Source organism: Myotis davidii, unplaced genomic scaffold (genome assembly GCF_000327345.1).
Source record: "Myotis davidii unplaced genomic scaffold, ASM32734v1 scaffold70, whole genome shotgun sequence".
Classification (NCBI taxonomy): Eukaryota; Metazoa; Chordata; class Mammalia; order Chiroptera; family Vespertilionidae; genus Myotis; species Myotis davidii.
Genome location: NW_006282434.1, coordinates 831,084 through 855,713, shown reverse-complemented (window position 1 = coordinate 855,713; position 24,630 = coordinate 831,084). Strand labels below are relative to the sequence as shown.

At 35.2% G+C, this 24,630-nt stretch overlaps 1 protein-coding gene across 4 annotated transcripts in view; it reads right to left on the bottom strand.

The window, feature by feature from the left end:
- The window catches only part of DGKH (diacylglycerol kinase eta), a 119,712-nt gene that overhangs the window by 17,498 nt on the left and 77,584 nt on the right, over positions 1–24,630 (bottom strand). For all 4 annotated transcript variants that reach the window (XM_006752963.2, XM_015559489.1, XM_015559497.1 and 1 more), the window contains 11 exons: positions 21,008–21,107; positions 19,389–19,662; positions 18,224–18,346; positions 15,455–15,580; positions 10,362–10,479; positions 9,059–9,169; positions 8,822–8,918; positions 4,866–4,973; positions 2,662–2,775; positions 2,283–2,417; positions 994–1,157 (listed from right to left, as the gene is read on the bottom strand). In XM_006752963.2, the coding sequence (XP_006753026.1) occupies positions 994–1,157; positions 2,283–2,417; positions 2,662–2,775; positions 4,866–4,973; positions 8,822–8,918; positions 9,059–9,169; positions 10,362–10,479; positions 15,455–15,580; positions 18,224–18,346; positions 19,389–19,662; positions 21,008–21,107 (1,470 nt within the window). The remainder of the gene's footprint in view (positions 1–993; positions 1,158–2,282; positions 2,418–2,661; positions 2,776–4,865; positions 4,974–8,821; positions 8,919–9,058; positions 9,170–10,361; positions 10,480–15,454; positions 15,581–18,223; positions 18,347–19,388; positions 19,663–21,007; positions 21,108–24,630) is intronic.

The following is a 24,630-nucleotide window of genomic DNA, read 5'->3' as shown; positions in this document are numbered from 1 at the left end:
TACATTTTTTCTAAGCAACTCAGTATCTGGCAGTTATCATACTTTATTCTAATTTTGAATTTTGGTTTCTAGCAGTAGGGAGTGTATACCTTTTTCTCAGTATCTCTAGCATCAAGCACATTCTAGGTGTCCGAGAAATAGTTAAAGAGGGAAATAAGGAATGCGGGGGCGGGAAGCAGACAGTAGGTAGGAGGGAGGGAAAGGGGGCAAGTAAGCCTCCAGTACCACTGAGCTCTATTTTCCTTCTTTTCTTTTTCAACATTGTAATCGTGTCCAGATGAAGGTGTGGGGAGAATATAATAGCTACCATTCAGAGAACACAACATGTGCCAGACATGATGTGTTAACAAGCACTGTACATGGTGGGTCTCATTCAATATTCACAGTGACCTGGTAAGGCAGCTCTTACTTACCCCACTGTCCGTGGTGCCTCCTTTCCTCTGAAGGTTACTCCTGGTCTTGGTGATTTTATGTCTTACATGCATAGAACTTGTTATTTCTATCTTTTCCCTTTCTGTCTACTAAAAATAATTTCTGTGTGGTCTCTCAATCTTTGGAAACTGATTCTCGGGCTCTTCCCATCCCCTCCACCCCTGACTCTCCTTTGGAGCAATGTTTCCATTTCTTTCTACATTCTATCAACATTTAATTAATAATTAATTATAAGGCAATATATGTCAGTAAAGACTGCGTATAAACTGGGGAAACAAACAGTAACAAAGAGTACTGTGTGCTGGATACATTAGGCAAGCTCACCATGTGTTTCAAGAAGTGCAAGACCTGTTCACAGTCCAAGAGAACACAGGTGTGAGCATATGTGCTGGAGGGGATCTGATGAAGGAGAGCAGCAAGTATTGAGGCAGCAAATGAAGAAAGAGCGGAAATTCATCTGTTAGATACCCCAAATATATGAAATGATGTATTAGGACTCATAAAACAAAACTGGCCAAGACCAGAGTTCTCACAGCCCAAAAGCCAGCAGGACCACCCTACCTCGTAATGAGCTCCTCTGCAGCCTGGGAGCACAGTTGCATCTGAGACACCTCCTCCGTTGCCAAGTCAACAGCATGTTGGATGTACAAATGGGTTCGAAGAACTGGTTTACCAGAATCACACTTCTGCTTATCTTCCCAAGATTTCAGAGTGCTTTCAAAAGCCTATTTAAAAATCAATTTTACAATGAACTGTTAGTTTAGAACCTCAGAAACCCAAATAAATGTGTATTTAGATATTATGCCTTTAAAACATCTATTGTTTTTTTCTCTAATTTAACACATCATTAAACAAATCATAAACATAAAAAACACACTTTAAAGTTTTCCAACATATCACAATAAATTAAAAGTAATGTAATTGTTGATGATAAATATGTTACTAAAATGTTAAAAAAATAGCTTCAATTTATTATTATTATCAATGTATAACAGATAGGATAAACATTGGCAGTCTTATTTGTTAGGTGTGTGACTTTAATTAAAAAATGCATATTCTTGCCCAGCCTGTGTGGCTCAGTGGTTGAGCACTGACCCACGCACCAAGAGGTCAATGGTTCTATTCCCCAGTTAGGGCACATGGCTGCTTTGCAGGCTCCATTCCCAGCCGGGGCGTGTAGGAGGCAGCCAATCGATGTTGATGTTTCACTCTCATTGATGATTTTCTCTCTCTCTCTCTCCCTTCCTCTTTCTAAAATCAATAAAAACATATTTTAAAAATAAATAAATGAAAATGCACATTCTAGAAAAGGCAAAACTATGGAGATAGCATAAAGATTGATGGTTTCCAGGGGCTGGGGTAAGAGAGTGAGGGATGAATAGGTGCAGTACAAGGAATTTTTAGGGCAGTGAAACTACTCTGTATCATCCTGTCATGGTGAATACCAGGGATTAGACATTTGTCAAAACCTACAGAATGAACAGCAAACAGTAATGCAAACTAAAAGACTTGAATTAATAATAATATATCAATATTGGCTAATCAATTATAAAAAATGTGCTCATACAAGATGCAATAATAATAAAGGCGTTTATTTGCTTGTCCAGGTGATGAGGTCTGTGGGAACAGAATTAAAATTTTCTGCACTTTCTGTAAACCTAAAAAAACCAACCTATTAACTTTTTAAAAAATTAAAATATTTGTTCATATTTAAAACCACAATGACTTAAATGTCAGATTTAAACGGCAATTTCAACCTTTTCTCTTGATTTCTATTTTTTTGGGGTGATAATTTAAGATATTTTTAGAAGGCTTACTAAAAGTCTGGAGGAATGTTTTTGATTACATACCCTGTCCCTTGTTAGCATCTGAGCTCTGTTCTTGTGCACAATTTTGATAATCCCTGGAGGCTGAACCCATGCTTCACCATCCACTTGCACTGGGACACCCTCATCACCAAATATAGTGATTTTTACTGTACGGCACTGAAATAAAACAAGTTATTTTAGAATACAAATCATCCTGAGAAATTGACAATCCACATTCAGACTTGACCTTTAGTCCATACTGTGGAATGGTATGTTATAATTTTCCACTTACGATGACATAGTAACAACTGACATGACAAGGAAGTCAATATTTTAAAATGAATATACAGTGTAGGAGTCATCTGAAATAGCTTCCCCAGTGCCCCAAGTAGTGAAGTCAGACTCAATTAGAAAAACAAACCTGGGCTATTCGATGATGCTGTAGTTTAATGACCCTTGACACCGCCATTTGCACACTATCAAATATTGCAACGACTTCCAGGATCTTGTCATCAAATGATGGTGCAGCAAATATCTGAAAGGAAAAACTACATTACACTTCCACTAATGAAATTAAGGTTTAAGTTAAGTCAGGCAATGCAAACTCTGTAATATACATAGTTTTAAAAAATTATAAAAATACTAAGAAAATGAAGTATTAGTAGGAAATGATAACCCAAGGACAAAGATATCGCTGAAGATGTCTTAAAACAAACAACCCTAATAAAAATAGGTTTTAAGACCCACATGACATAATACTCATGCCCTCATAATTCATCTTGGTATAAAATGTATTAAATATCTGTTTATACATAACTCAAATGTCTTGACAAAATGATGCCTGCAGTTTTAAGAAACCTAAAAAAACACAACCAAAGGGGATATAGATTTCATAAGGTTAAAGCTAATGAACATGAAGATTATGATCCAGTTCACTTGGTAAGCTTTAAGGGATTCTTTCAAGGTGTTACAAGCAATATGTATATGTGCTTTCTATATTAATACAATAACTCTTTAGGGCATTTGAGAATATGGACAAGAGACCTCAAGGGATAAAAATCATGTAAGACTTACTTTGCTTTGATGTTAACTGGATTTTCACAAAACTAATTTAACCTAAAGTTTTAAATTTCACCTATATTACTTTTCCCCTTTTACTTTCTTTTCCTGTATCATAAATAATTAGACCTCTGGAAAAAAAACTCAGTATAAAGCAGTGTCCTAATGAAAACATTCACTGAAACTATCAGGACACAAATTTGCGAACATTGATAATTATCGCTTTTGTCATCAGACTGCCTAGTTTTTTAAAAATATATTTTTATTGATTTCAGAGAGGAAGGGAGAGGGAGAGCTGCCTCCTGCAGGGCCCTCACTGGGGATGGAGCCCACATCCCGGGCACATGCCCTGACTAGGAATTGAATCGCGACTTCCTGGTTCATAGGTCAATGCTCAACCACTAAGCCACACTGACTGGGCAGCTTTATTCATCTTAATCTCACTAATTTCTTCCCCTTAAAATATTTAAGAGTAGTGACAGGCTGCTCTGGCAGAGTGGGTCAGTGGTTAGAGTGTCGCTCACCAAAGGGTCTCTCGTTCATTTCTGGTCAAGGGCACATACCTGGGTTTCATGTTCCATCCCCAGCCCTGGACAGGGCTCATGCAGGAGGCAACCAATCAATGTGTCTCTCTCACACTGAGGTTTCTTTCTCTCTCTCTCTTTCTCTCTCCCTTCCCTTCCACTCTCTCTGAAAAAATCAATGGAAAAATATCCTCAGGTGAGGATTAAGAAACAAACAAACAAAAAATGAGTAGTGACAGGCTGACAACAAACTGACTGCTCATGTTAGTTTTTATACTTCAATAGGAAGTGAATATATTCACATTGTAAATATTAAAAATTCTTTCCAATATATTTAATTCCTGCATTTAATTCCTGCATGCTTATTTACTAGCTCTGAGAAAATGGGTCAGTGGAACTGTTATATCATAAGCCTCAAAGTAAAGGATCTATTATTGAATGTATGTGACTCTTCAAACAAAGATGGTGATAACACTTCTCATTTTTATGTTATATATACTTTAATAATTGTGTCCTTGCTTTTAAAAATTATTTTTAGAACAATTACCTTTCTTAGGTTGTGTGTTTTTTCTTTTTTAATATAGGAAACTATAAAAAAGAAAACAAAAATAGCACTCATCCTCAATGGTCAAATAAACCCTCTTGACATTTCTAAAATAAAAAAAAAAATCACATAAATTTAGAAAACTAAAAGTACAGAAAGGTATTTTGATAGATACAATAATGGCCCCCAACAACCCTAAACAAAATGTTTCTGTCCTAATCCCCAAAACCTGTGAATATTACCTCACATGGCAAGAGACGTTGCAGATGTGATTAAACTAGGGATCCAAAAATGGGGAGATTATCCTAGATGATGTGGGAAGGCCCAATGTAATCACAAAGGTCATTTAAAGTAGAAGAGGAAGACAGAAGAGGAGATCAGAAAGATGCAATGCGAGAAGACTCAAGCTGCCCTTGTTGTCTCTGAGGATAGAAAGGGGCCACAAGCCAAGGAACATGGGCAGCCTCTAGAATCTGGAAGGAGCAAGGAAATACTTACATCGTCCTCTTTAGTTCCACCCCAAAAGTTAGTGCCTCCGGCATAGCTGGGAATGTTCAGTACTGCTATTCCTTGCAGACTGGGGAGAGGAATATACTGTCCATCACACTGTAAGGTAAAAAGCTTAGAAGTTAGATAAAAAGAAGAAAACCACTAGTCTGGAAGCCAGAAGTACACCAAAGACAAAGGATGACGAAGGCAAGTGTGTTGGTAATGTTTGTTTCCCTGTAAATATATTCCTAACATTACTTTTATGGTCTTTGATTTTAATTTAAAAAATTGGAAGTGTACATAAGTGTAACAGAAGGTTTTAACGAAAACCAAACTAAACAACAACAAAAAAAAGGTTTTACCTCTTCTTTTAACCAAAATCAATCAATACTTATCTTGAGGTTATTTTTTTCAGGTCAGTTATGATATTCTCACTTACAGTATCACTAGAGGCCCAATGCACGAAATTCGTGCAAGAGCAGGCCTTCCTTCCCCTGGCTGCTGGCACTGGCTTTTCTCTGGCTCTGGCTTCATCCTGAAGGACATCTGGTCTAATTAGCATATTATGCTTTTATTATTATAGATAATCTTAGTATGTATATTAACTTTCCTTTGAAAGTGGCTGCTGTCAGGGTCCTAACCATTTCATCTAGTACATCTCACAGCTCCCAGTAATTTGCTAGTGCTCTGTATCTGGTTAAACTCAAACTGAGTTTTTTAAGTAGTCAGAACCAAAATCAAAAACACACATGTATGTCAAGAAGTATCTTATACTCCATGCCTTCTAAGTAATCACTTAGATGAAAATTAAATGATCACTTAAATAAGAAAGAGATATCAATTATACATGACATGAATAAATTCTTACTGAATAGCCTTCATTTTAAAAGAGTTTAGTTTGCAGATATCATACTTAATATACACGCTATATTTTCATTATGTAATTATTATGTTAACACTAAAAATAATTAATATAACTTTACAAAAATTGCATTTAAAGTTCAATAAAAATTATCTCAATTTTTAAGGCAAATGAGCCTTGCTTGCTTTACTCCTCTCAGTATCATAGACCTGCTCTACTTCTTTTCAGTTTCTAAGCGTGCTATAGTTTGCCCAATATTCTACTCTGTTTTATTAATGGCAGCCTGGTTTTAGATACTTCATCATCACATCATAGCTAAAATCCAGGACATATAATTTAAAATATGAGGGAAAACTTTAGGTAGTATTATGTAGTTCCTGTTATATGTTATTTTAAAATGTTATCTCATTTTATTTGAAAACAACCTCAGTAGACTCTATTATTTCCATTTCTTTAAGGAAGAAGGAGGAAAATGACAACTAACGGGTAGAGAATTTTCAAAAGGCTTTATCCAGAGTTAGGTCAGTGAAGGAATAAGAAAAGGAAGAGCATGAACAAAAGTGCATAAAAACATGATTTCCTGGAGTTTTAAAGATTAACTTTATTTTCTTGAGCAGAGGATTAAAAATTAAGAGAGATATAAAGTAAATCCTGGGAGGTCTACAACTGTGGAAAACGCTGAATATCAACTTAAGGAATTAGGTTTTTTCTGTAAACACTGAAATACCACTGAGTGATCTTTCTGGTACTCCTCTGAATCACTGTCCACCAACTCAAACTGGAAGTAGCTTCACCATTCCTGGGATATGCTATGTATTGGCTGATTCACAAAGAATTTTGATAATAACAGTTTGAAAGAAAGACAACCTGCTCCAAATTAGAAGTTTTATATCTCTGGAATACAAAGCCTGTAGTGTTATTATTATTATTTTTTAGATCTTTATTGTTGAAAGTATTACATATGTCCCCTTTTTTCCCATTGACCCCACCCTGCCCCATGTCCCAGGCCTCCACCACCCTACAGTCTGTGTCCATGGGTTATGCATATATGCATACAACCTTTTTGGTTGATCTCTTCCCACCCTCTGGGATTCCTCAGTCTGTTCCATGCTTCTATGTCTCTGGATCTATTTTGTTCAACAGTTTATTTTTTTCATTAGATTCAACCATTTAAAATAACTCAGAATGCCATATAATCTTAGATACAGAGTCTAAAAAAAAGCTCATAAATACAGAGAAAAGATTGGTGGTTGCCAAGAGGCAAGGGGTGGGGGATGGAAGAAATGGGTGAACTGAGTTGTGTTGTGTGTTTTTTTAGTTTAAATGAAAAATTCAGAGCAGCTTTAAAGATATATAAATGCATATACTTTATTTGGATACATGGTATGAAAAAAAATTAACATCTCATCTTCAAAGGAAGTTCTATTTAAATTGCTTAATTTAACATACTAATAGTTTAAAAATTTCATTAATTTATTTCCATATTAATGGTTTCTTTTTTAAGTCTATGTATTTTACATAATGCATTTAGAAACAATATTCTCAGAGGAGGTCCATGGTTTCAACAGCATGCCACAGCTCAAAAAGGGTTAAAACCCATGTTAAGTGGAGTGTAAAATGCAGCTGCATAAGGAAGATGGTCTTTTAAAAAAATATATATATATTTTATTGATTTCAGAGAGGAAGGGAGAGGGAGAGAGAGACAGAAATATCAACGATGAAGAGTCATTGATCGGCTGCCTCCTGCACGCACCCCACTGGGGATCAAGTCCACAATCTAGGCATGTGCCCTTGACCAGAATCGAACCTGGGACCCTTCAGTCCACAGGCCGACACTCTATCCACTGAGCCAAACCAGCTAGGGCAAGGAAGATGGTCTTGCTCTAAATCTGGACCACCAATAGAAAAGGTTAGAAATACTATTTCTGAAGAGCTAAAGGAATCAGGCCATTCTGATTCCAGATAGTTCACAGTACTTGCCAAATTATGGTTAAATGATTATTTACCTCTGTTTCTCCCTCAAGACAGGGCCAGGAATTATGCAAGACACTCGGGATAACGAAGATGAATGCAATATCCTACCTATCCTTAAAGAGTGTGGCTAACTAGAGGATGTGGATGAGAAAATGAATGATTACAGTACAACACAGAGGAGAGAACCCAAGTTGTCAGGACAACATTTTACTAGTGTTAAGCCTTCCAAATTCTTCACCTTTTCGGTGAGTAACATCTAAACTTTAAAAGCATTGATAAATCAAGATAGTTGATCAAGTAGTCAGTGCTCTAGAGTAGAAAGTATAAGAAGCTTATCTTTACTAGAACATTTAGTTGGTAAGAATTGAGCCAGGCACTCATTAGTCCGCATTCCAGAGTTAAAATAACACTTACAATAATAATCCTCTCTTTAATTCATTGAGCGGCAGATGTAAGATTTGCTCACTTGTTGGTATGTCAGATATACCTTCACTAGAAATAGCTGGTTATAAAAAGATACAAGATAGGAATGAAATGCCTATCAGCATACACAGTGAGTCCTGGACCAAGGGTAAAAGAAAAAAGTCTTAGAAATTAGACTTTTCAGAGCCATAACATGACCCAACCTTCCTTTTCCTGTTACTGGAGGAGATTAACTTCTGCTGACCTTAATTTCCTATTTAAACTAGCAAAAAACAAACAAACAAAAAACTAAAAAACTAACATGCTCATTTACTAACTTGTTAGAAATAATTGGAACAAAAAAGACATTTATGTTAAAACATTCTATTTACAATAAATGTTTTCAAGGATTTATGAAACTTCAGGCACTATAGGATTGGGTCAGAATTTGGAAATCCATTAGAAATCTATCCTGTAAATATACTTCCATGGCTCCACCTTTTTACGGGGTCCCATGACTCCACAGCAGCATTCAAATTTCAGGGCTAATGGTTATGATAATTGTGTCACTCATATCCAATGTCTATACCTCCTTAGTAGAAAGTTGTAACTACTTCCATTTTTCCCCCTCAAGTGTTTACACACTAATCAAGAGGAATTTTGGCCAAATACAATCATTTTTCTAAGTAAGATAACCTGAAATGTCTTTACTTTAAGATAAACTTACCTCAAGCTGAACCCTCTGTTCTAAATTCTTGTATGATCTCTGTAGTAACTCCCGGGTTCCAAGAACTCCATACCACATCAAGTTTTTAGTTCGGCTCCTGAAAATAAATGTTGGCAGGCAATTTCAGTAACTACTATTTATTTAGTCTTTAAAGGCAGAGCAAGCAAAAGAGATAATAAATGAAATCAAAGTAAAATTGCCTTCATGTAATAACATTATTACTATTACCAAAATTACCTGCATTTTTCAGGGTGCTCCTCTCTCTTATTATTAAATTCTAATGAAATTTTTGCATCTAATCCAATCCCAAAGTAATTGTTCATGACACATTTTTCTGAATATCCATCTCTATGATAATAAGGAAAAGTACATAAAAGTCAATTTCAGTTCATAACAATTACAATTTATACACAGCACTTAAAACCATTAAAGCTTCCATTCCTGAGAATAAAGTTGAGCAGAAATCACTTCCTATTCACATGAACTATGCACAACTCCAGGATATGTGGGTAAATGCTGGTAACACATAAAGGGATGGTGGGCAAGACAAAATGAAGAGAGAGTCATGGCAATGCTTTTCTACTGTCTCACAAAAATCTCAGTTCTCTCTCCTACATGAGCCCCCACTACACACACAGATAGAAGGGCTTGCAAGACTCCTCTTTTTTCATCATTAGAAAGACTCCTCCACTCCTACTCTTATCAATGGATAAATACTTAATAAGCAAAACCCTACTAAATCTATTCCATTCTTCCAGGTACTTTGGAAAGTGCAAAGTTTAAAATATGGTCTTGTTGTTGAGGGTTGTCATTAGAGAAATGAGATACAGTCAGGCAAAATTAAACATGGAAGTAAAAGGAAGATATATTGAACTGCCAAAAAAATTTTTAGGAGTTTAAGAAGGGAAGAGATCAATGTGGGCTAAAAGCTTCCTGAAATAACTAAACCCAGAAGCTGGAAGTGGAAGATGACATATTTGGCAAGACCAAGAAGAAGGGAGGTGAAAGGAATAGCATGAATATGGATATGAAGGAGTCAGTGAATGAAATGTTCCAGAGAAAAGCGAGTACAGAGTGGAGTCTCACTTCGCCATAGGCTTATTGTCTAAGGCAGTGGTTCTCAACCTTCCTAATACAGTTCCTCATGCTGTGGTGACCCCCAATTTCATTGTTACAAATGGAACATAATTAAAGCATAGTGATTAATCACAAAAACAATATGTAATTATATATGTCTTTTCTGATGGTCTTAGGCGACCCCTGTGAAAGGGTCGTTCGACCCCCAAAGGGGTTGCGACCCACAGATTGAGAACCGCTGGTCTAAGGCAACAGCTGGAAGGGACCCACCTCAGGAACAGGTCATGAAAACCACTGTATTGCACAAGGGCCAATGTGCTCATCATTATCAACTGCTGACATTTTCTGATGATTCTTTTTTGTACGTGGGACCGTATTTATTGTAATACATTTTAAATGTTACCATTTATATCAAACAGTGACAAGAAAAGCCAAGACAAAATCTATGGAAGTATTTGCTTACACTGAATCTGGATCTGGGTCAATAAATGGCGTTGCACCAAAAGGATCAATATTTGCTAGTAACATTTTGTTGATAATTGAACTCCCAGCAATTGAGGCAGCTAGTCCTGCTCTTAAACCTGGACAGGGAAAAATAAGCATATATAGGATCACATGTTAAGGAAAATCCAGTCCATATTTTTAGGACTAATTTCAAAGCATGGTTTTCAGTGCCTGCTCTTCTCATTAATAAAAATGAAGAATTATGACATTGGTAGGTACAAGGCTTTTGATGCTTCTTAGAGTCTATATGTTGCTATAAAAAAAAGAGAAACAGGTGAGTACCTACATCGGAGTCTCTTGGTAACCATTTCTCATTTACCATCCCAATGATTCTGTAACTTCAACAAATATTACTTCCTTTGTTATAACAAATGAAGTATTAAGACTACAAGAAGTTTACAATAAAGGCTGAATTACTCAAAATGTCCTGGAGTTACCATTTCCATATTCACAAAGCATAGATAATACTCAACTTAAAATGTTAACATATATACTAAGGTGAAAAATCATGTTGGTGTCAATAATAAGTAGTAAAATGTTAAGTGTAGGTATTAATAAATTTTAGAATATAGTATTGAACATAAAAATAAGCATTTTTCTTACCTCTAAATATGCAAACTTCAAATTTATTTATTGGCCATTTATATATCTTTTTGGGAAAATGACTACCCAGATCCTTTGCCCATTTTTAAATTGGGATATTTGTCTTTTTATTGTTTAATTTTTAGTTCTTTATATATTCTGGATACTAGCAACTTAACAGATATGCTATTTGCAAATATCTTCTCCCATCCTGTGGACTGTCATCTCAGTAGTTTCTTGATGGTGTCCTTTGAATCACAAATATCCTTAATTTTGATGAAGTCCAATTTATAGTTTCATGTGTTGCTTGTGCTTTCTAAGAAACCAATGCCTATTCCAAGGTTACAAACATTTACGTCTATACTGTCTTTTTGTGGTTTTATAGGTTTAGCTCTTATATTTTTATGTATCGCGTGAAAGAAGGGTCTAACTTAGTTCTTATGTATATCTAGTTGTTCCAGTAGCAGTGGTTGAAAAAACTATTCTTTCCCTGTTGAATAACTGTCTTAGCACATTTGTTGAAAACCAATTAGCCATAAATATTAGAGTTCTGAATTCTCACTTCTATTCCATTGGCTTATATGACTATAATGCCAGTTCCATGTGGTCTTGAACACTGTAGCTCCGTAATAAGTTTTGAAATCAGGCAGTATGTCCTTCAACTTTCTTTTTCCATTACAATGTTGTTTTTAACTCTTCTGGGTCCTTTTTATTTCCATGTGAAATTTAAGATCAGCTTGTCAATTTCTGCACAATGAGCAGTTGGGATTTTGGTAAGGATTGTGTGAAATCTAGTCAATTTGAGATGAGTTGCCATTTTAATAATATTATGTCTTCCAATCCATGAACACAGATGCATTTACATTTAATTAGATCTTTAACTGCTTTCAGCAATGTTTTGTAGTTTTCAGTATTCAAATCTTTCACCTTCTTAGTTAAATTTATTCTTATTTTTTGTTATTTTTTATGCTATTGTAAATAAAATTATTTTAATTTCATGTTAAGACTGTTCATTACTAGAGAAATGCAATTACTTTTTGTATATTGATCTCTTATCCTGCAACCTTGTATTCATTTATTATCTCTAATAGTGTGTATATGTGCACTCTTTAGGATTTTCTATATGTAACACAAGTCCTAAAGACATACAGTACTTCCTCCTTTCTAATTTGGATGTCTTTAATACTTTTTATTTTTTCTAGTTTCCTAAGCTAAAACCTTCTATACAGTGTTGACTAGAATGGAAAGAGTAGACATCCTCCTCGTGTTCCTGATCTTAGAGAGAAAGCTTTCACCTTTCACCATTAAGTATGATGTCAGCTGTAGGTTTTTCATAGATGCCCTTTTATCAGGTTGAAGAAGTTCCTTTCTATTCCTGGTTGTGTTTTTACCTTCAAATGATGTTGACCTTTTAAAAATGCCTTTTCTGTATCTACTGAGATAATTATGTGTTTTTGTCCTTTATTAACATAGTATGTCACGTTGATTTTCATTATGTTGAATCAACGTTGCAACACTGAGAGAATACTGGTAATGGTGTATAATTGCTTAAAGTTGTTGGGTTATTCAATTAGCTAGTATTTTGTTGAAGATTTTTGTGTTGCTATTCATGAACGATATTGATCTGGAGTTTTCTTGTGATGTCTTTGGTTTTATATCAGGGTAATACTGGATTCATAGAATGGTGGAAAGTGTTTTTTCCTCTTCTAGTATTTGAAAGTGTGTGTGAAGGATTGTTATTATTTCTTCTTCTTTTTTTAATTGATCTCAGAGAGGAAGGGAGGGGAAGAGAGAGAACATTAATGATGAAAGAGAATCATTGCTTGGCTGCCTCCTGCACACCCCCTACTGGGGATCGAGCCCGCAACCCAGGCATGTGCCCTTGATCAGAATTGAACCCAGGACCCTTAAGTCTGCAGGCCAACACTCTATCCACTGAGCCAAACCAGCTAGGGTGGTGTTATTTCTTTTTAAAACTTCAACAGTGAAGCAATTTGGGCCTGGGCTTTTCTTTATAGAAAGTTTTTTTATTATAAATTCATTCTCTCTACTTATTTAAGGTCTACTCAGATTTTCTATTTCTTCTTGAAGCAGTTTTGATAGTTCGTGTGTTTCTAGGAGTTTGTCCATTTCATCTAGATTATCTAATTTGTTTTTCTCGTATAATCCTTTCTATTTCTGTAAAGTCCATGGTGATGTATTATTTTAATTCCTGATTTCAGTAATTTGAATCTTCTATCTTACTTTCTTGATCAATGTAAAGGTTTGTCAATTTTGTTACTCTGCTCACAGTCAACTTTTGGTTTCATTGCTTTTCTGTCTTGTTTTCTATACTCAATTTCATTTATTTCTACGCTAATCTTTATTGATTTCCTTCCTACTGCTGCTTTGAATTTAGTTTGCTCTTCTTGTTTTTCCAGTTTACTAAGTTGGAGAGTTAGGTTTTGAGATCTTTCTAATTTTTTTTTAATATAGGCATTTACAGCTACAAATTTTACTCTAAGCACTGCTTTAGCTATATCAAATAAGTTTTGGCATATGATATATTTTTGTTTTCATTCATATCAAAGCATATTTTATGATTTTTTCTCTTTTTAAATGTATCTTTATTGTTGAAAGTATTACAGATGTCCCTTTTTTTCCCCATTGACCCCTTTTAATCCCCACCCACATCCTGTCTCAGGCCTTCACCACCCTATTGTCTGTGTTCACAGGTTATGCATATGTGCATATAAATTCTTTAGTTAATCTCTTTCTACTCACCTATCTACCCCCACCTTCCCTCTAAGATTTGACAGTCTGTTCTATGTTTTTATATCCCTGGATCTATTTTTTTCATCAGTTTATTTTGTTCTTCAGATTCCACATATGAGTGAGATCATGTGATACTTGCCTTTTTCTGACTGGCTTATTTTGCTTAGCATAATCCTTTCCAGGTCCCTCCATGCTGTCTCAAAGGATAAGAGATCCTTCTTTTTTACTGTTGCATAGTATTCCATGGTGTAAATATATCACAGCTTTTGATCCACATATTTGTGCATTTCTCAAATTTTCTTCTGTTATTGGTTTATAATTTCATTCCAGTTGTGGTCATAAAATGTACTTTGTATGACTTCAATCCTTTTAAACTTACTGAGAATTGTTTTATGGCCTAGTATTTAGTATATATTGGAGAATATTCCATATGTACTTGAAAAGAATGTGTACTCTACTGTTGTTGGGTAGAGTATTCTGTAAACATCTGTTCTGACTACTCGTTTTATGTGTTTTCAAGTCTCCAATTTCCTTCTTGATCTCTGTCTAGTTGTTCTATCCACTACTGAATGAGGGGTACTAAAGTTTCCAATTATTATTATTGAACTGTATTTACCTTTAGAAACAATTTATAGAAGACACAAAGTTGTGTTATATTTCAGGATGTAATTTGGGTTCCAATCTACTCTGGAATGCATCTGGAGATTTTCATTAATTGAAATAGCTGGCACATAAGAAGGCCTCTGAGACATCTGCCTTTTCCTCCCTCCTCTGCTGCACAAGTTCTTTGGTTACCACTAGTACAAACCTAATTCCAAAATAAGTTCATCTTGTCAGGTCTGGAATAGATTTCTCAGATGTTCCAAATTAAACAATATTTCTAATTCAGAAATAACTGCAGAGAGACTGTGGCTTAAAACTAAAAGGAAACCTGTGAAGACACTTAAAAGGGAGTAGAATATAAGATTGGATTTACCTTGGGTACTTAGTAAATGCAGATTTCTGGGTTCCGCTCTAGAACTACTCAAACAAAATTTCTCAGGGCAGAGACCAGAAACATGTATTTTAGTACTTTCTAGGCAATTCTTATACACACATAAGTTAAAGGATCTGGACTCTGGTTGATAAATGTACCAAGCACATTCTCCTGAAGGGACATTTATCTTTAAGAACACATTTTAGCCCTGCCCAGTGTTTCTCAGTGGTTAGAATGTTGGCCCAAGGACCTAAGGGTCACAGGTTCAATTTCCAATCAAGGGCATGTACATGGGTTGAAGGTTCGATCCCTGCCCCAATGAGGGCATGTGTGGGAAGCAACCAATCTATGTATCTCTCTCACATCTATATTTACCTCCCTCTCCCTCCCTTCTCCTCTCTCTAAAAAAGCAATGAGGAAAAAAATCCTCAGGTGAGGATTAACAAACAAGCAAAAAAAGCCCAGCTAGCTTGGCTCAGTGGTTGAATACCGACCTATGAACCAGGAGGTCACAGTTCCATTCCTGGTCAGGGCACATGCCTAGGTTGTGGGCTTAATCAATCAATGATTCTCTCTCATCATTGATGTTTCTATCTCTCTCTCCCTCTCCCTTCCTCTCTGAAATCAATAAAAATATATATTAATAAAAAACACACATTTTAAAAGTTCATAGAAATGAGTAGCTTTACATTTTTACAAAAATATTTTTAAAAGATACCATGTTTCAGAATATGTACTACCTGGGCAGATTATCCTGGTGTTGAGCACAGGGAGGTTTTCTTTGCTGGCTGCCACAGCTGGGCCAGGGCCAGGGTCAGGCTGGGAACGACTTGCCCGGCCATCTGGAGACCGAGGTGCAGTTTTAACTGTTGGCAAAAGGTCCAGATTAAAAAGAAGGAATGATAAAGTTATAGAAATAAGCAAGCCCCTATAAATTCACAACATACAATAATTTAATACATATGTAAATCAATCCGTACAACTGAAAATGAAAATATTACACTGTGCTTACCTATTTTACCATTTTCATTTTCTTGAGATTTACTATATGGAGAAACTTGATCTCTCATTTTAGAGAGGTGGAGATCATTAGAAAAGAGATGCCTACCATAATTAAAGGTCAGTAATATTCATAATTTGAATGTGATCATCCCATATGTAAAGATAAAAAATTCTGAAACCTGATAATTTTTAAAAATAAAACATAGGGGTTATGTATGTTCTCAGTGCAACCCTTTTTTCATATATGTTGGATGAATGGTCAAATTTAATGAATGTATTTCCCAGAGCTAATATGTTAACCATGAGTTAAAATTTTCTTCTATAAATGAAAGAGAAAATAGGTTCTTTTTTCAAATGAAAGGAATATACTTTTCCTGTACTTCTCAATTAGTTATTTATTTAAAACAAAGATTTGCCCCAAACAGTCCCATTATGTTTTGTAAAAGCTCAATACATTTTAAAAATTGTTCCAAAAGAGAATTACTCTCAAAATTAACGACAAAAATAGAAATTTAATTAAACCTAAACTGGAGATTTTAATGGAGAGCACATATATCTTTAACTAATTTAGGAGTTATTGGCAGGTGTTTAAAGAAACAGTAATCCTCTAACTCAATTTAAAAATACTCAAACTTAATTACCTTTAGACTTCCTTAGACTAATTACAAACTAATTATATTAATCTTACACTCTCTTCTCTGTTCAAAAACAGTCCAGTTACACTAAAGAAAAGTAACTGAACAGACACTCTCTTTTTTTGACAGATGGAAGCTCTGGAGCTAATTTCTAATAAAAACAACCTTTTGATATTCAACTATGATAAAAAGCAGAGAGCATCCTGCTGGCTAAGACTGATGTTCCATAGCAGGTAAATAAATTAATGTTTCACGGTTCTTAAAGGTCTCATTAATCATATTAATATACTGTATTTTGCACATCTCAGACATATGAATCATTACACAAAATAATGATAATGCAATGAGTGTGCTTCAAAAAATAATGATTATTTAATGCAGAAACACTTTTATTGCTGATTCTGACTAAATTGGATTACTCGCCAACAAATAAGATAAAATACTGCATCGTTAAAGATGCATATAATCTGTCTACTTCAATATCAATATCTATAGCTACGTATCTGTATTTCTTAGTTTCCTTTACCAATTACAATGTAAGTGTGAAGTTCATGTATGCTGGAATATGCATACAGGAAGTCTGAAAAGGCTAAGGTTGTGGAATATGCCAGACATGTAAGGTCTATAAGGTCTCATTTTGAAGCCTCTTATAGAGGTTTAAATACAACTAAGTAATAGTCTTTCAAAGTTAATGTAATTAGTAGCAGTGGCAGTAATAGCAATAATAATAATGACAATGACAATAAACACTCATATAAACAGCACTATATATGAGTCACTATTCTAGACACTTTGTGTATTAACTTATCCTTTGCAACAAGTAGGTTGTTATGAAGCAGGTATATTATTATTCCCATTTACAGATGAGAAAGCCACAGAATAGTAATCTGCTCAAGTTCATAGGTAATGAAAGTAAAAATGTAATGATTTCAAACAGCTCTAATATAAGTGTTGACTTTACAATAGTACTATGGAAATATTTTCATATTCTCAATATTTTAATTTCTTTGTTTTAGTCTAGTATATTAATTTTTCCCTTATACAATATAAGTATAAATCCATCCTCAATCCAAACTTAAAAGGTAGAGGAATCGTAAATATTCTTTAAGCAACTACATATTAATTTATTGGAAAAATTAATTTCAGTAGTGAAAGGGTTGTAACTAGATATCTTACTATTAAGCTTAATTTAGTAACAATTATTAACCATCTATTTGCTGATCAATGGAACTCAAGGAATTGATGAATTATTTTTTTAAAATATATTTTATTGATTTTTTACAGAGAGGAAGGGAGAGAGATAGAGAGTCAGAAACATCAATGAGAGAGAAACATCGACCAGCTGCCTCCTGCACATATCTTACTGGGGATGTGCCCACAAACCAGGTACATGCCCTTGACCGGAATCGAACCCGGGACCTTTCAGTCCGCAGGCCGACGCTCTATCCACTGAGCCAAACCGGTTTTGGCTTGATGAATTATTTAAATGCCAAATTTTATGAATGTGGGGCCTACAATTTTTATATAATTCTCAAAGGGATGTGTGGGTTCAAACAGGTTAAAATCTGGTGGTTTAGGTGTTTTTGCTTCATCTCTCTTTTTTAAGGAAAATTGAGATATTTAAGCATGTTTGGTCCTACAATCCTTAGTTTACTATAATAATCTCTACATTATATGATAAAAAGAGAGAATTTAGTCTAAATAATGTTACCTTTGTTATTTTAGTATTCATGAATGGCTAAGCTTTAAATTTTGAAAAGCCTTGTTGAAAACAAAATACAAATAGTTTATTTCAAACTGACAATCCTTTTAAAAACTAAAAGCACAATTATGTTTTATTTAATTCCAAAATAATTTTCTTAGTTTTCTTACCAATTAATGACTCTTTTGCATCATCATCTTTAGATTCTTCTTTAGATTCATCTGTTTCTGTACTATCATAATCAAATGATTGATTAACTGGCTCACAGGGGTGAACTGTCTGCTCGTCCATAACTTTAAGAAGATAAACATGTTGAAACAAGAAAAAATAAAATCAATATATGCTTGGGAAAGAAAATTGAAACATAAACCAAAAGAAATACCATAGTCACAAATAAACACTAATTGACAATAAACCTGGAAATAATGTATAAAAATGCTAAAGATTATAAAAGTAAATTGTCAAAATTACATTTTTATTAGAAGAAAAAAATAAAACGTAAGAAATTTAGAGAATGAAATACAAGTCCAATTACAAGTTACAACCTGTAAATAATTTTGGATACTTATTATCTACATTAAAATTTACTTTTAGTCTACTATAGAAGTTCTAAGATTATACATATTATATTAACACTAGAGGCCCAGTGCACAAAATTCGTGCACTGGTAGGGTCCCTAAGCCTGGCCGGCAATCAGGGCTGATTGGGGCCTTCTGGCTGCCTTCCTTCCGGTTGCCGGCCGGAGCCTCTCTTCCCCAGCTGCCAGCCGTGGGCCTTCCTTCGTTCCACACCTCCCCCTTGTGGTCAGCGCATGTCATAGCGAGTGACAGAACTCCTGGTCTCCTGATCGAACTCCCAAGGGGACACTTTGCATATTAGCCTTTTATATATATAGATAAAAATTAAAGTATAGGCAAAACTTATAAACTCTTAAAAAAGCAACCTAAACATTTAGGAAAAAAATATTAGGAAAATATTTTTAAAGTAGTATACAGGTTTGATTTTTGTTTAGAATTCAAAGATTCCAAGTAAGTAAAAAATACTTTAAATCTTAGAATATTATTTAAAGCAATTTTTAATTTTATTTCTTTGATTCCAGTATACTTTGTTTCCGAGTTTTATTTTTTAAGCAGCATTACTATGTTGATCCCTACTACTGAAACAATAACTAGAACTATTTACTAGTATAAATTTTGCTTTAATTATTTTAACTTTTACATTGTCTTAAAAAATTTTTTTTATGTGTGTCCAGTGTGACCAATATGAACATTTTATTGTGCTTGCAAGGAGAATGTTGCTAACATCTTCAAAAGCCCATTTTGTTAATATGTGTACCTTTTCCGGCTTCTTCGATGACTTGCCTTACTGCTTTCTTTAAACTATTTGCCCGCAACATTATTTCCTTTGGTTTCACTGCTTTCTGGGAGGAAGGTTTTGTAGTGTCATCCAAGAGCTGTTCCTTGCTTTCACACAAGGACTCTTCACTCGAAGATTCCACTGTATCTTCTTCTACAAGGACAGGGCTGATGCCTGGGAGAACAGGAGCAGCCTGGGAGTCTGTACGCAAAGCCTGGAGCAGTTGTTCAAGCTTCTCATTGAGGACCGAACACTAAGAAAAGAAGGAAAAAATGCCCTAATGAATCTCCATTTACAAGAGATAGAAAATGATAATTTAAATGAATGGTTTCTAATTTTAAAGGAAACATGCAGGATATTGATGTTTACCGTCCGTTAGTTGCTATTATACATTATACTTTAGACAGCCAATGGATTAAATAATTTATAATTTTAAAAAACAGCACACATCTTATTTAAATTTATTTATTTATACTTTCAGAATGATTTAGATGCCACTTCATGGGTGAAAATCTTTACAATCTTTGTATAGTTATTTTTCCTCCAAAAAAAACCAAACAAACCCACTTTACTATAAGATGACACATTACACAAAAATTTAAACATTATACAAAATTTGCCATACAGTACACAAACTATCATATTAACACTTTAACTTCTGCCGAGTCTTGATAAGCTCACCTTGAAAGCTTTGGTTTGCAAAGGAGTGAATGGTGCCTGAGGAATTATTGGCTCAAAGAAAGAGCATAAAGGAAAATGCACAGGCACTGGCCCTTGTTTCTTTCTACTTTCCTTGAATTACTAAGGGTAATTGAGGACTGAATTTCCAGTGATTTCCTTCTCTGTTTATTTGTCCTTGATAACAGGCAAGACAAAGTTATAGCAGAAAGAGTTCAAAGAAAAGTGTCGGTCAAGAGGGTTTCTTTTTCTGAAGCTCTCCACAGGGTAGAACCACAAGAGAAAGAGACTGGAAACTTCAACTGTATGTTTATTTCTATTTTCTTTTCCTCCCTCTCAAATAAACCCCCATCTACAACATGAATCTGGGGAAGATCATTTCTTTGCAAGCCCAAGAGCACCAAGCCTTTTTTACAAATGCCCTGTCATGAATGCATGAAAGCAGACAGTAGCTTTTAGGGTTCAGTAAATGACTCTTAGTTTAGGCCCAGAAAGCTTTCAAATGGGGGAAAAAAAATCTATAAAGATAAAGGCAAGAAACGGAACCCTGGAAGATACAGAGGCCTGTAAAGTCTAGGGAATCTGAGAAACTGCGCTGGGAGGCACCCACTGGCCAGAGGCTGCCGGGAAACGGAAAGCCATTCCTCTCTGTGACCTGACTACTGTGCGTTTCTCCTTCCCAGTGCCAGGCGGCGGGAACAGGGAGGTGCGTTTGTCGGATGGTCCCCAGCAATGTAGTTTTCCTACATCTTAAGGAGTAACCATAAAATAGAATATTTTAAACAGTTATATCTGATTCAAAAGGAACTTTCTTGTGATTTATGTTTTGGCAAGAAAACCACTTAATCAATTTAGCTATAAAACAAGTTCAATGTTAACACTGTCAGTAAAAACCTTTCATGCCCTGATCGTGTCCTTACTTTGTTGGCCACGGCATCGGCCACAACAGCATTTTCCAATGTTTTGTCATATGCCTTCTCTACTTTGGCAACGAAGTCCTTTACAGTTTCACATAGTATCCTTTGAAGAAAAGAAATTGTGCAATTCCATAAACTCAGTAGGCTGATTTTCCCCCCATTTATAAATATTTAAAAAATAAGCAAACTCCCAAAATACTGGAATCATTTGTATACAAACCCATAATTCTATCTACTGTTTGACATGTCCTAGATAAGTTCAAAACATTCTAAGTGAGAAATGGATACATTAATAAGCCTTGCTCTACATACTTTAAATAAAAGCAATTTTAAGGTAATAACAAGACTTTGTCAAATATTCAAATTACATCTTGATAAGAGTATTTTCCAATCCCATTTAAAAGAGCATTATCTCCTAAGCATTATATAATTTCATAAAAGGACTTGCAGACTTGATCAAACAAGAATTTGTCACTTTTGTTGTCACTGTCACTCTACTATTCATCCTAGTGGTATCGTGATAATACACTGTTCCTGAAGAGAAAAGCGGTTATGTGTTATGCTAGGGATTAAGCATTAGGAAACGGTTACAGATTTTACAAGTCTTAAAGAGACATATCACCCAAACGCAACACCGGAACCATTTTTAAGATTTTGATTTGAACAAATTAAATGTTTTAAAACAAACAAACAAAACCTTTTGAGATAACTGGGTAAAATGGACTGAGTAACAGAATTATTTTTTTAAAAGATTATTAAATACATATTCTGCAAGTGGAATACAATAATTTCTGGGATTTTCTTAGAGAGATTGTAGCAAAAAGAAAATGGGGCTCTGGCTGGTGTTCGCAATGGTGAGATCATCAGCCCATGCACCAAAGGGTCTTGGTTTCCAGTCAAGGGCATGTACCTGGGTTGCAGGTTCCATCCCTGGCTCTGGTCAGGGCGTGTGCGGGAGGCAACCAATCAATGTGTCTCTCACATTGATATTTATCTGTTTCTCTCTCTCTCTCTCCCTCTCTCTCTAAAAAAATCAATGAAAAATGGGGAGTATATGACAAAACGTTGATAAATACTGAAGCAGAGTGACAAACATAGTGGGAAATCATTACTCCAGTCTTTCTACTTTTATGTATGTTTGAAAATGTCCATAAATTAAGTAAAAAATGCTGTATTTTGGGTATAATGTTATTCCATGTTGTCTTCTCTTTTCTTTCTTGAATCTCTTTAAAATTTTATTCTGGGGTTGTAAAGACGGGGTAGCCAGGCAAGCCTAGAGGTCAGTGATGAGAGGGTTGGAATAGAATCTACTTAAAGGCAAACGAGCTAGTCAGGTAGAACACTAACGCTAATGCTGAGCACACAGCCTTGACAAGGAGCTAGGTCAAGGTAAAAAAAAAGAATCCAAATGAAATTGGGGAAAACATGAGGTGATGATTCAATGATTTAACACAGCACTCTAGTTTATAAGCTTTATTTACTTTATTGCTCAACTTAGTTCTCCTAACATGAGGGAGGGAGGATAGGCATTCTTTCCATTCTTGAACCTGATAAGGAGACACAGGTCACAAAGCTAGCGAATGGCTGAGTCTCATCTAGGGCCTCAGATTTACTCCTACAGTACTTAAGGCAACACTGGGACTTACTCCAGTGGTTTTCAAGCTGTTTTGCAAAAATATTTCAAAGATTTCACAAATACTTGATTCAAATTTATTTGGAAATAAGGAATATAATTTTTAATGTTCAAATAATCATTGGATATATTAGAGACAAGTATGTTAACTTTTATTTCAAAATTCACTAGTTTTGTGCAAATCTTGGACTAAAGCATCTTCTATTTTTATTTAATTGAAGGCAATTTCTTTATACCTAAACAAAATAAAACACAGAAATGACTTAAAACTGCATTAAATATAAAATCCTGTCATTTATAACAATATTAGTTATTTTTCTCATAAATGACTAATAAATTAATCTTACCCAATTTATTAATGCCAACAAAATGTACTTTATTTAAATATTGGGATTCTTCATAAGTTTTCATTTGAAAAAAATTCCCTCTGCTAAAAATGCTATACTTTACAGGTATTAAGTTCAAGGAAAATAAGGAATAAAAGGGGTCATTGCTGTAATAACCCTATTTGCATCTGTCCACATTTTATAACATTAATTCCATGTAATTAAAAATATAAGTAGATCTCAAAAGTTCTCATCACAAGAAAAAAATATAACTATGAAACTAAATATTAAAAAATATAGAAAATGTGTAGGAGTCAGTAATCAAACACATCAAACACATGAAGGCTATAGTAAGACTTTGCTAACCTCCAAACTATGAAATGTGACCAGATACAATAGTTACTTAACTGTATTAAAGAATAATCCTATATAATAAAAGGGTATTATGGAAACTGCCCCTAACAGCAGAACGACTGGGAATGACTGGTCACTATGACACACACTGACCACCAGGGGGCAGACGCTCAATGCAGGAGCTGCCCCCTGGTGGTCAGTGTGCTCCCACAGGGGGAGTTCTGCTCAGCCACGAGCCAGGCTGCCGGCTGCCAGTACAGCGGTGGTGGTGGGAGCCTCTCCTGCCTCCTCAGCAGCGCTAAGGATGTCTGACTGCAGCTTAGGCCTGCTCCCTGCTGGCAAGTGGAAATCTCCCGAGGGCTCCTGGGCTGAAAGAGGGATGTCTGCCTGCCAGCTTAGCCCCAATCCCTCAGGGAGCAGGCCTAAGTGAGCAGGTGGTCATCACCCGAGGGGTCCCAGACTGCAACAGGGCACAGGCCAGGCTGAGGGAGCCCCCCCGAGTGCACAAATTTGTGCACTGGGCCTCTAGTTCTTTTATAACTTGATATACCTTAAGAAAGGTTCCAACTTTCTATTTTATCTATCTATTTCCTCTAAAATGTCCTATAAGAAACATTTGATTCATACGGCAAGGGTGGCAAACATTACATGTCTTCCTAGAGGAAATAAATGTAGGAAGTACCTAAGGAAGTAACTTAGGTATATGAATTTGGTCCAAGATGAGAAAGACAACAGGGAGTGCTGAGGTCTGGGACAAATTAGAGATTTGCACATTTCATGATAAAGCAATACAATTCATTAAAAAACAACCAAACAAAAACATAGAAACCACTAGCAGCACTACCCACCAAAGACCTTCTGTAGCCCACCTATTTGGGCAACCAGTGTGCTTCCCTTGAGAGTCATTCAATTCTTTCCTATTGCTCAGTCCTGTTTCCAATTCCTGGGGGCTATAGCATCAAAACCAACTATTACTACATTTGTAGTTTTGTCACAAGCAAATTGATTTATTCTGGTTTGTCTTTCCTTGATTTTTTGTAAATTAAATATATATTATACTAAAGTTTGTGTATTTTTCTTCTATTATTCCCCTACTTCTTTCTTTCCTTCTTCCCCTCTTTTCTCCTCTTTCTGAATAACAGTTATATACCCTGGCTAAGCCAGAGTTCTAAAGCATTCTTTTACTTTTGCTTATCAGTTGACAATTTCATTTGGTTTCATCCTTTCTTCTAGTTGACTTTCCAGTCTTCATAACTTCAGTTTAGGATGCCTGAAAACTAAATTCTAAATTCCAGCCAGGCAACGTGTGGAAT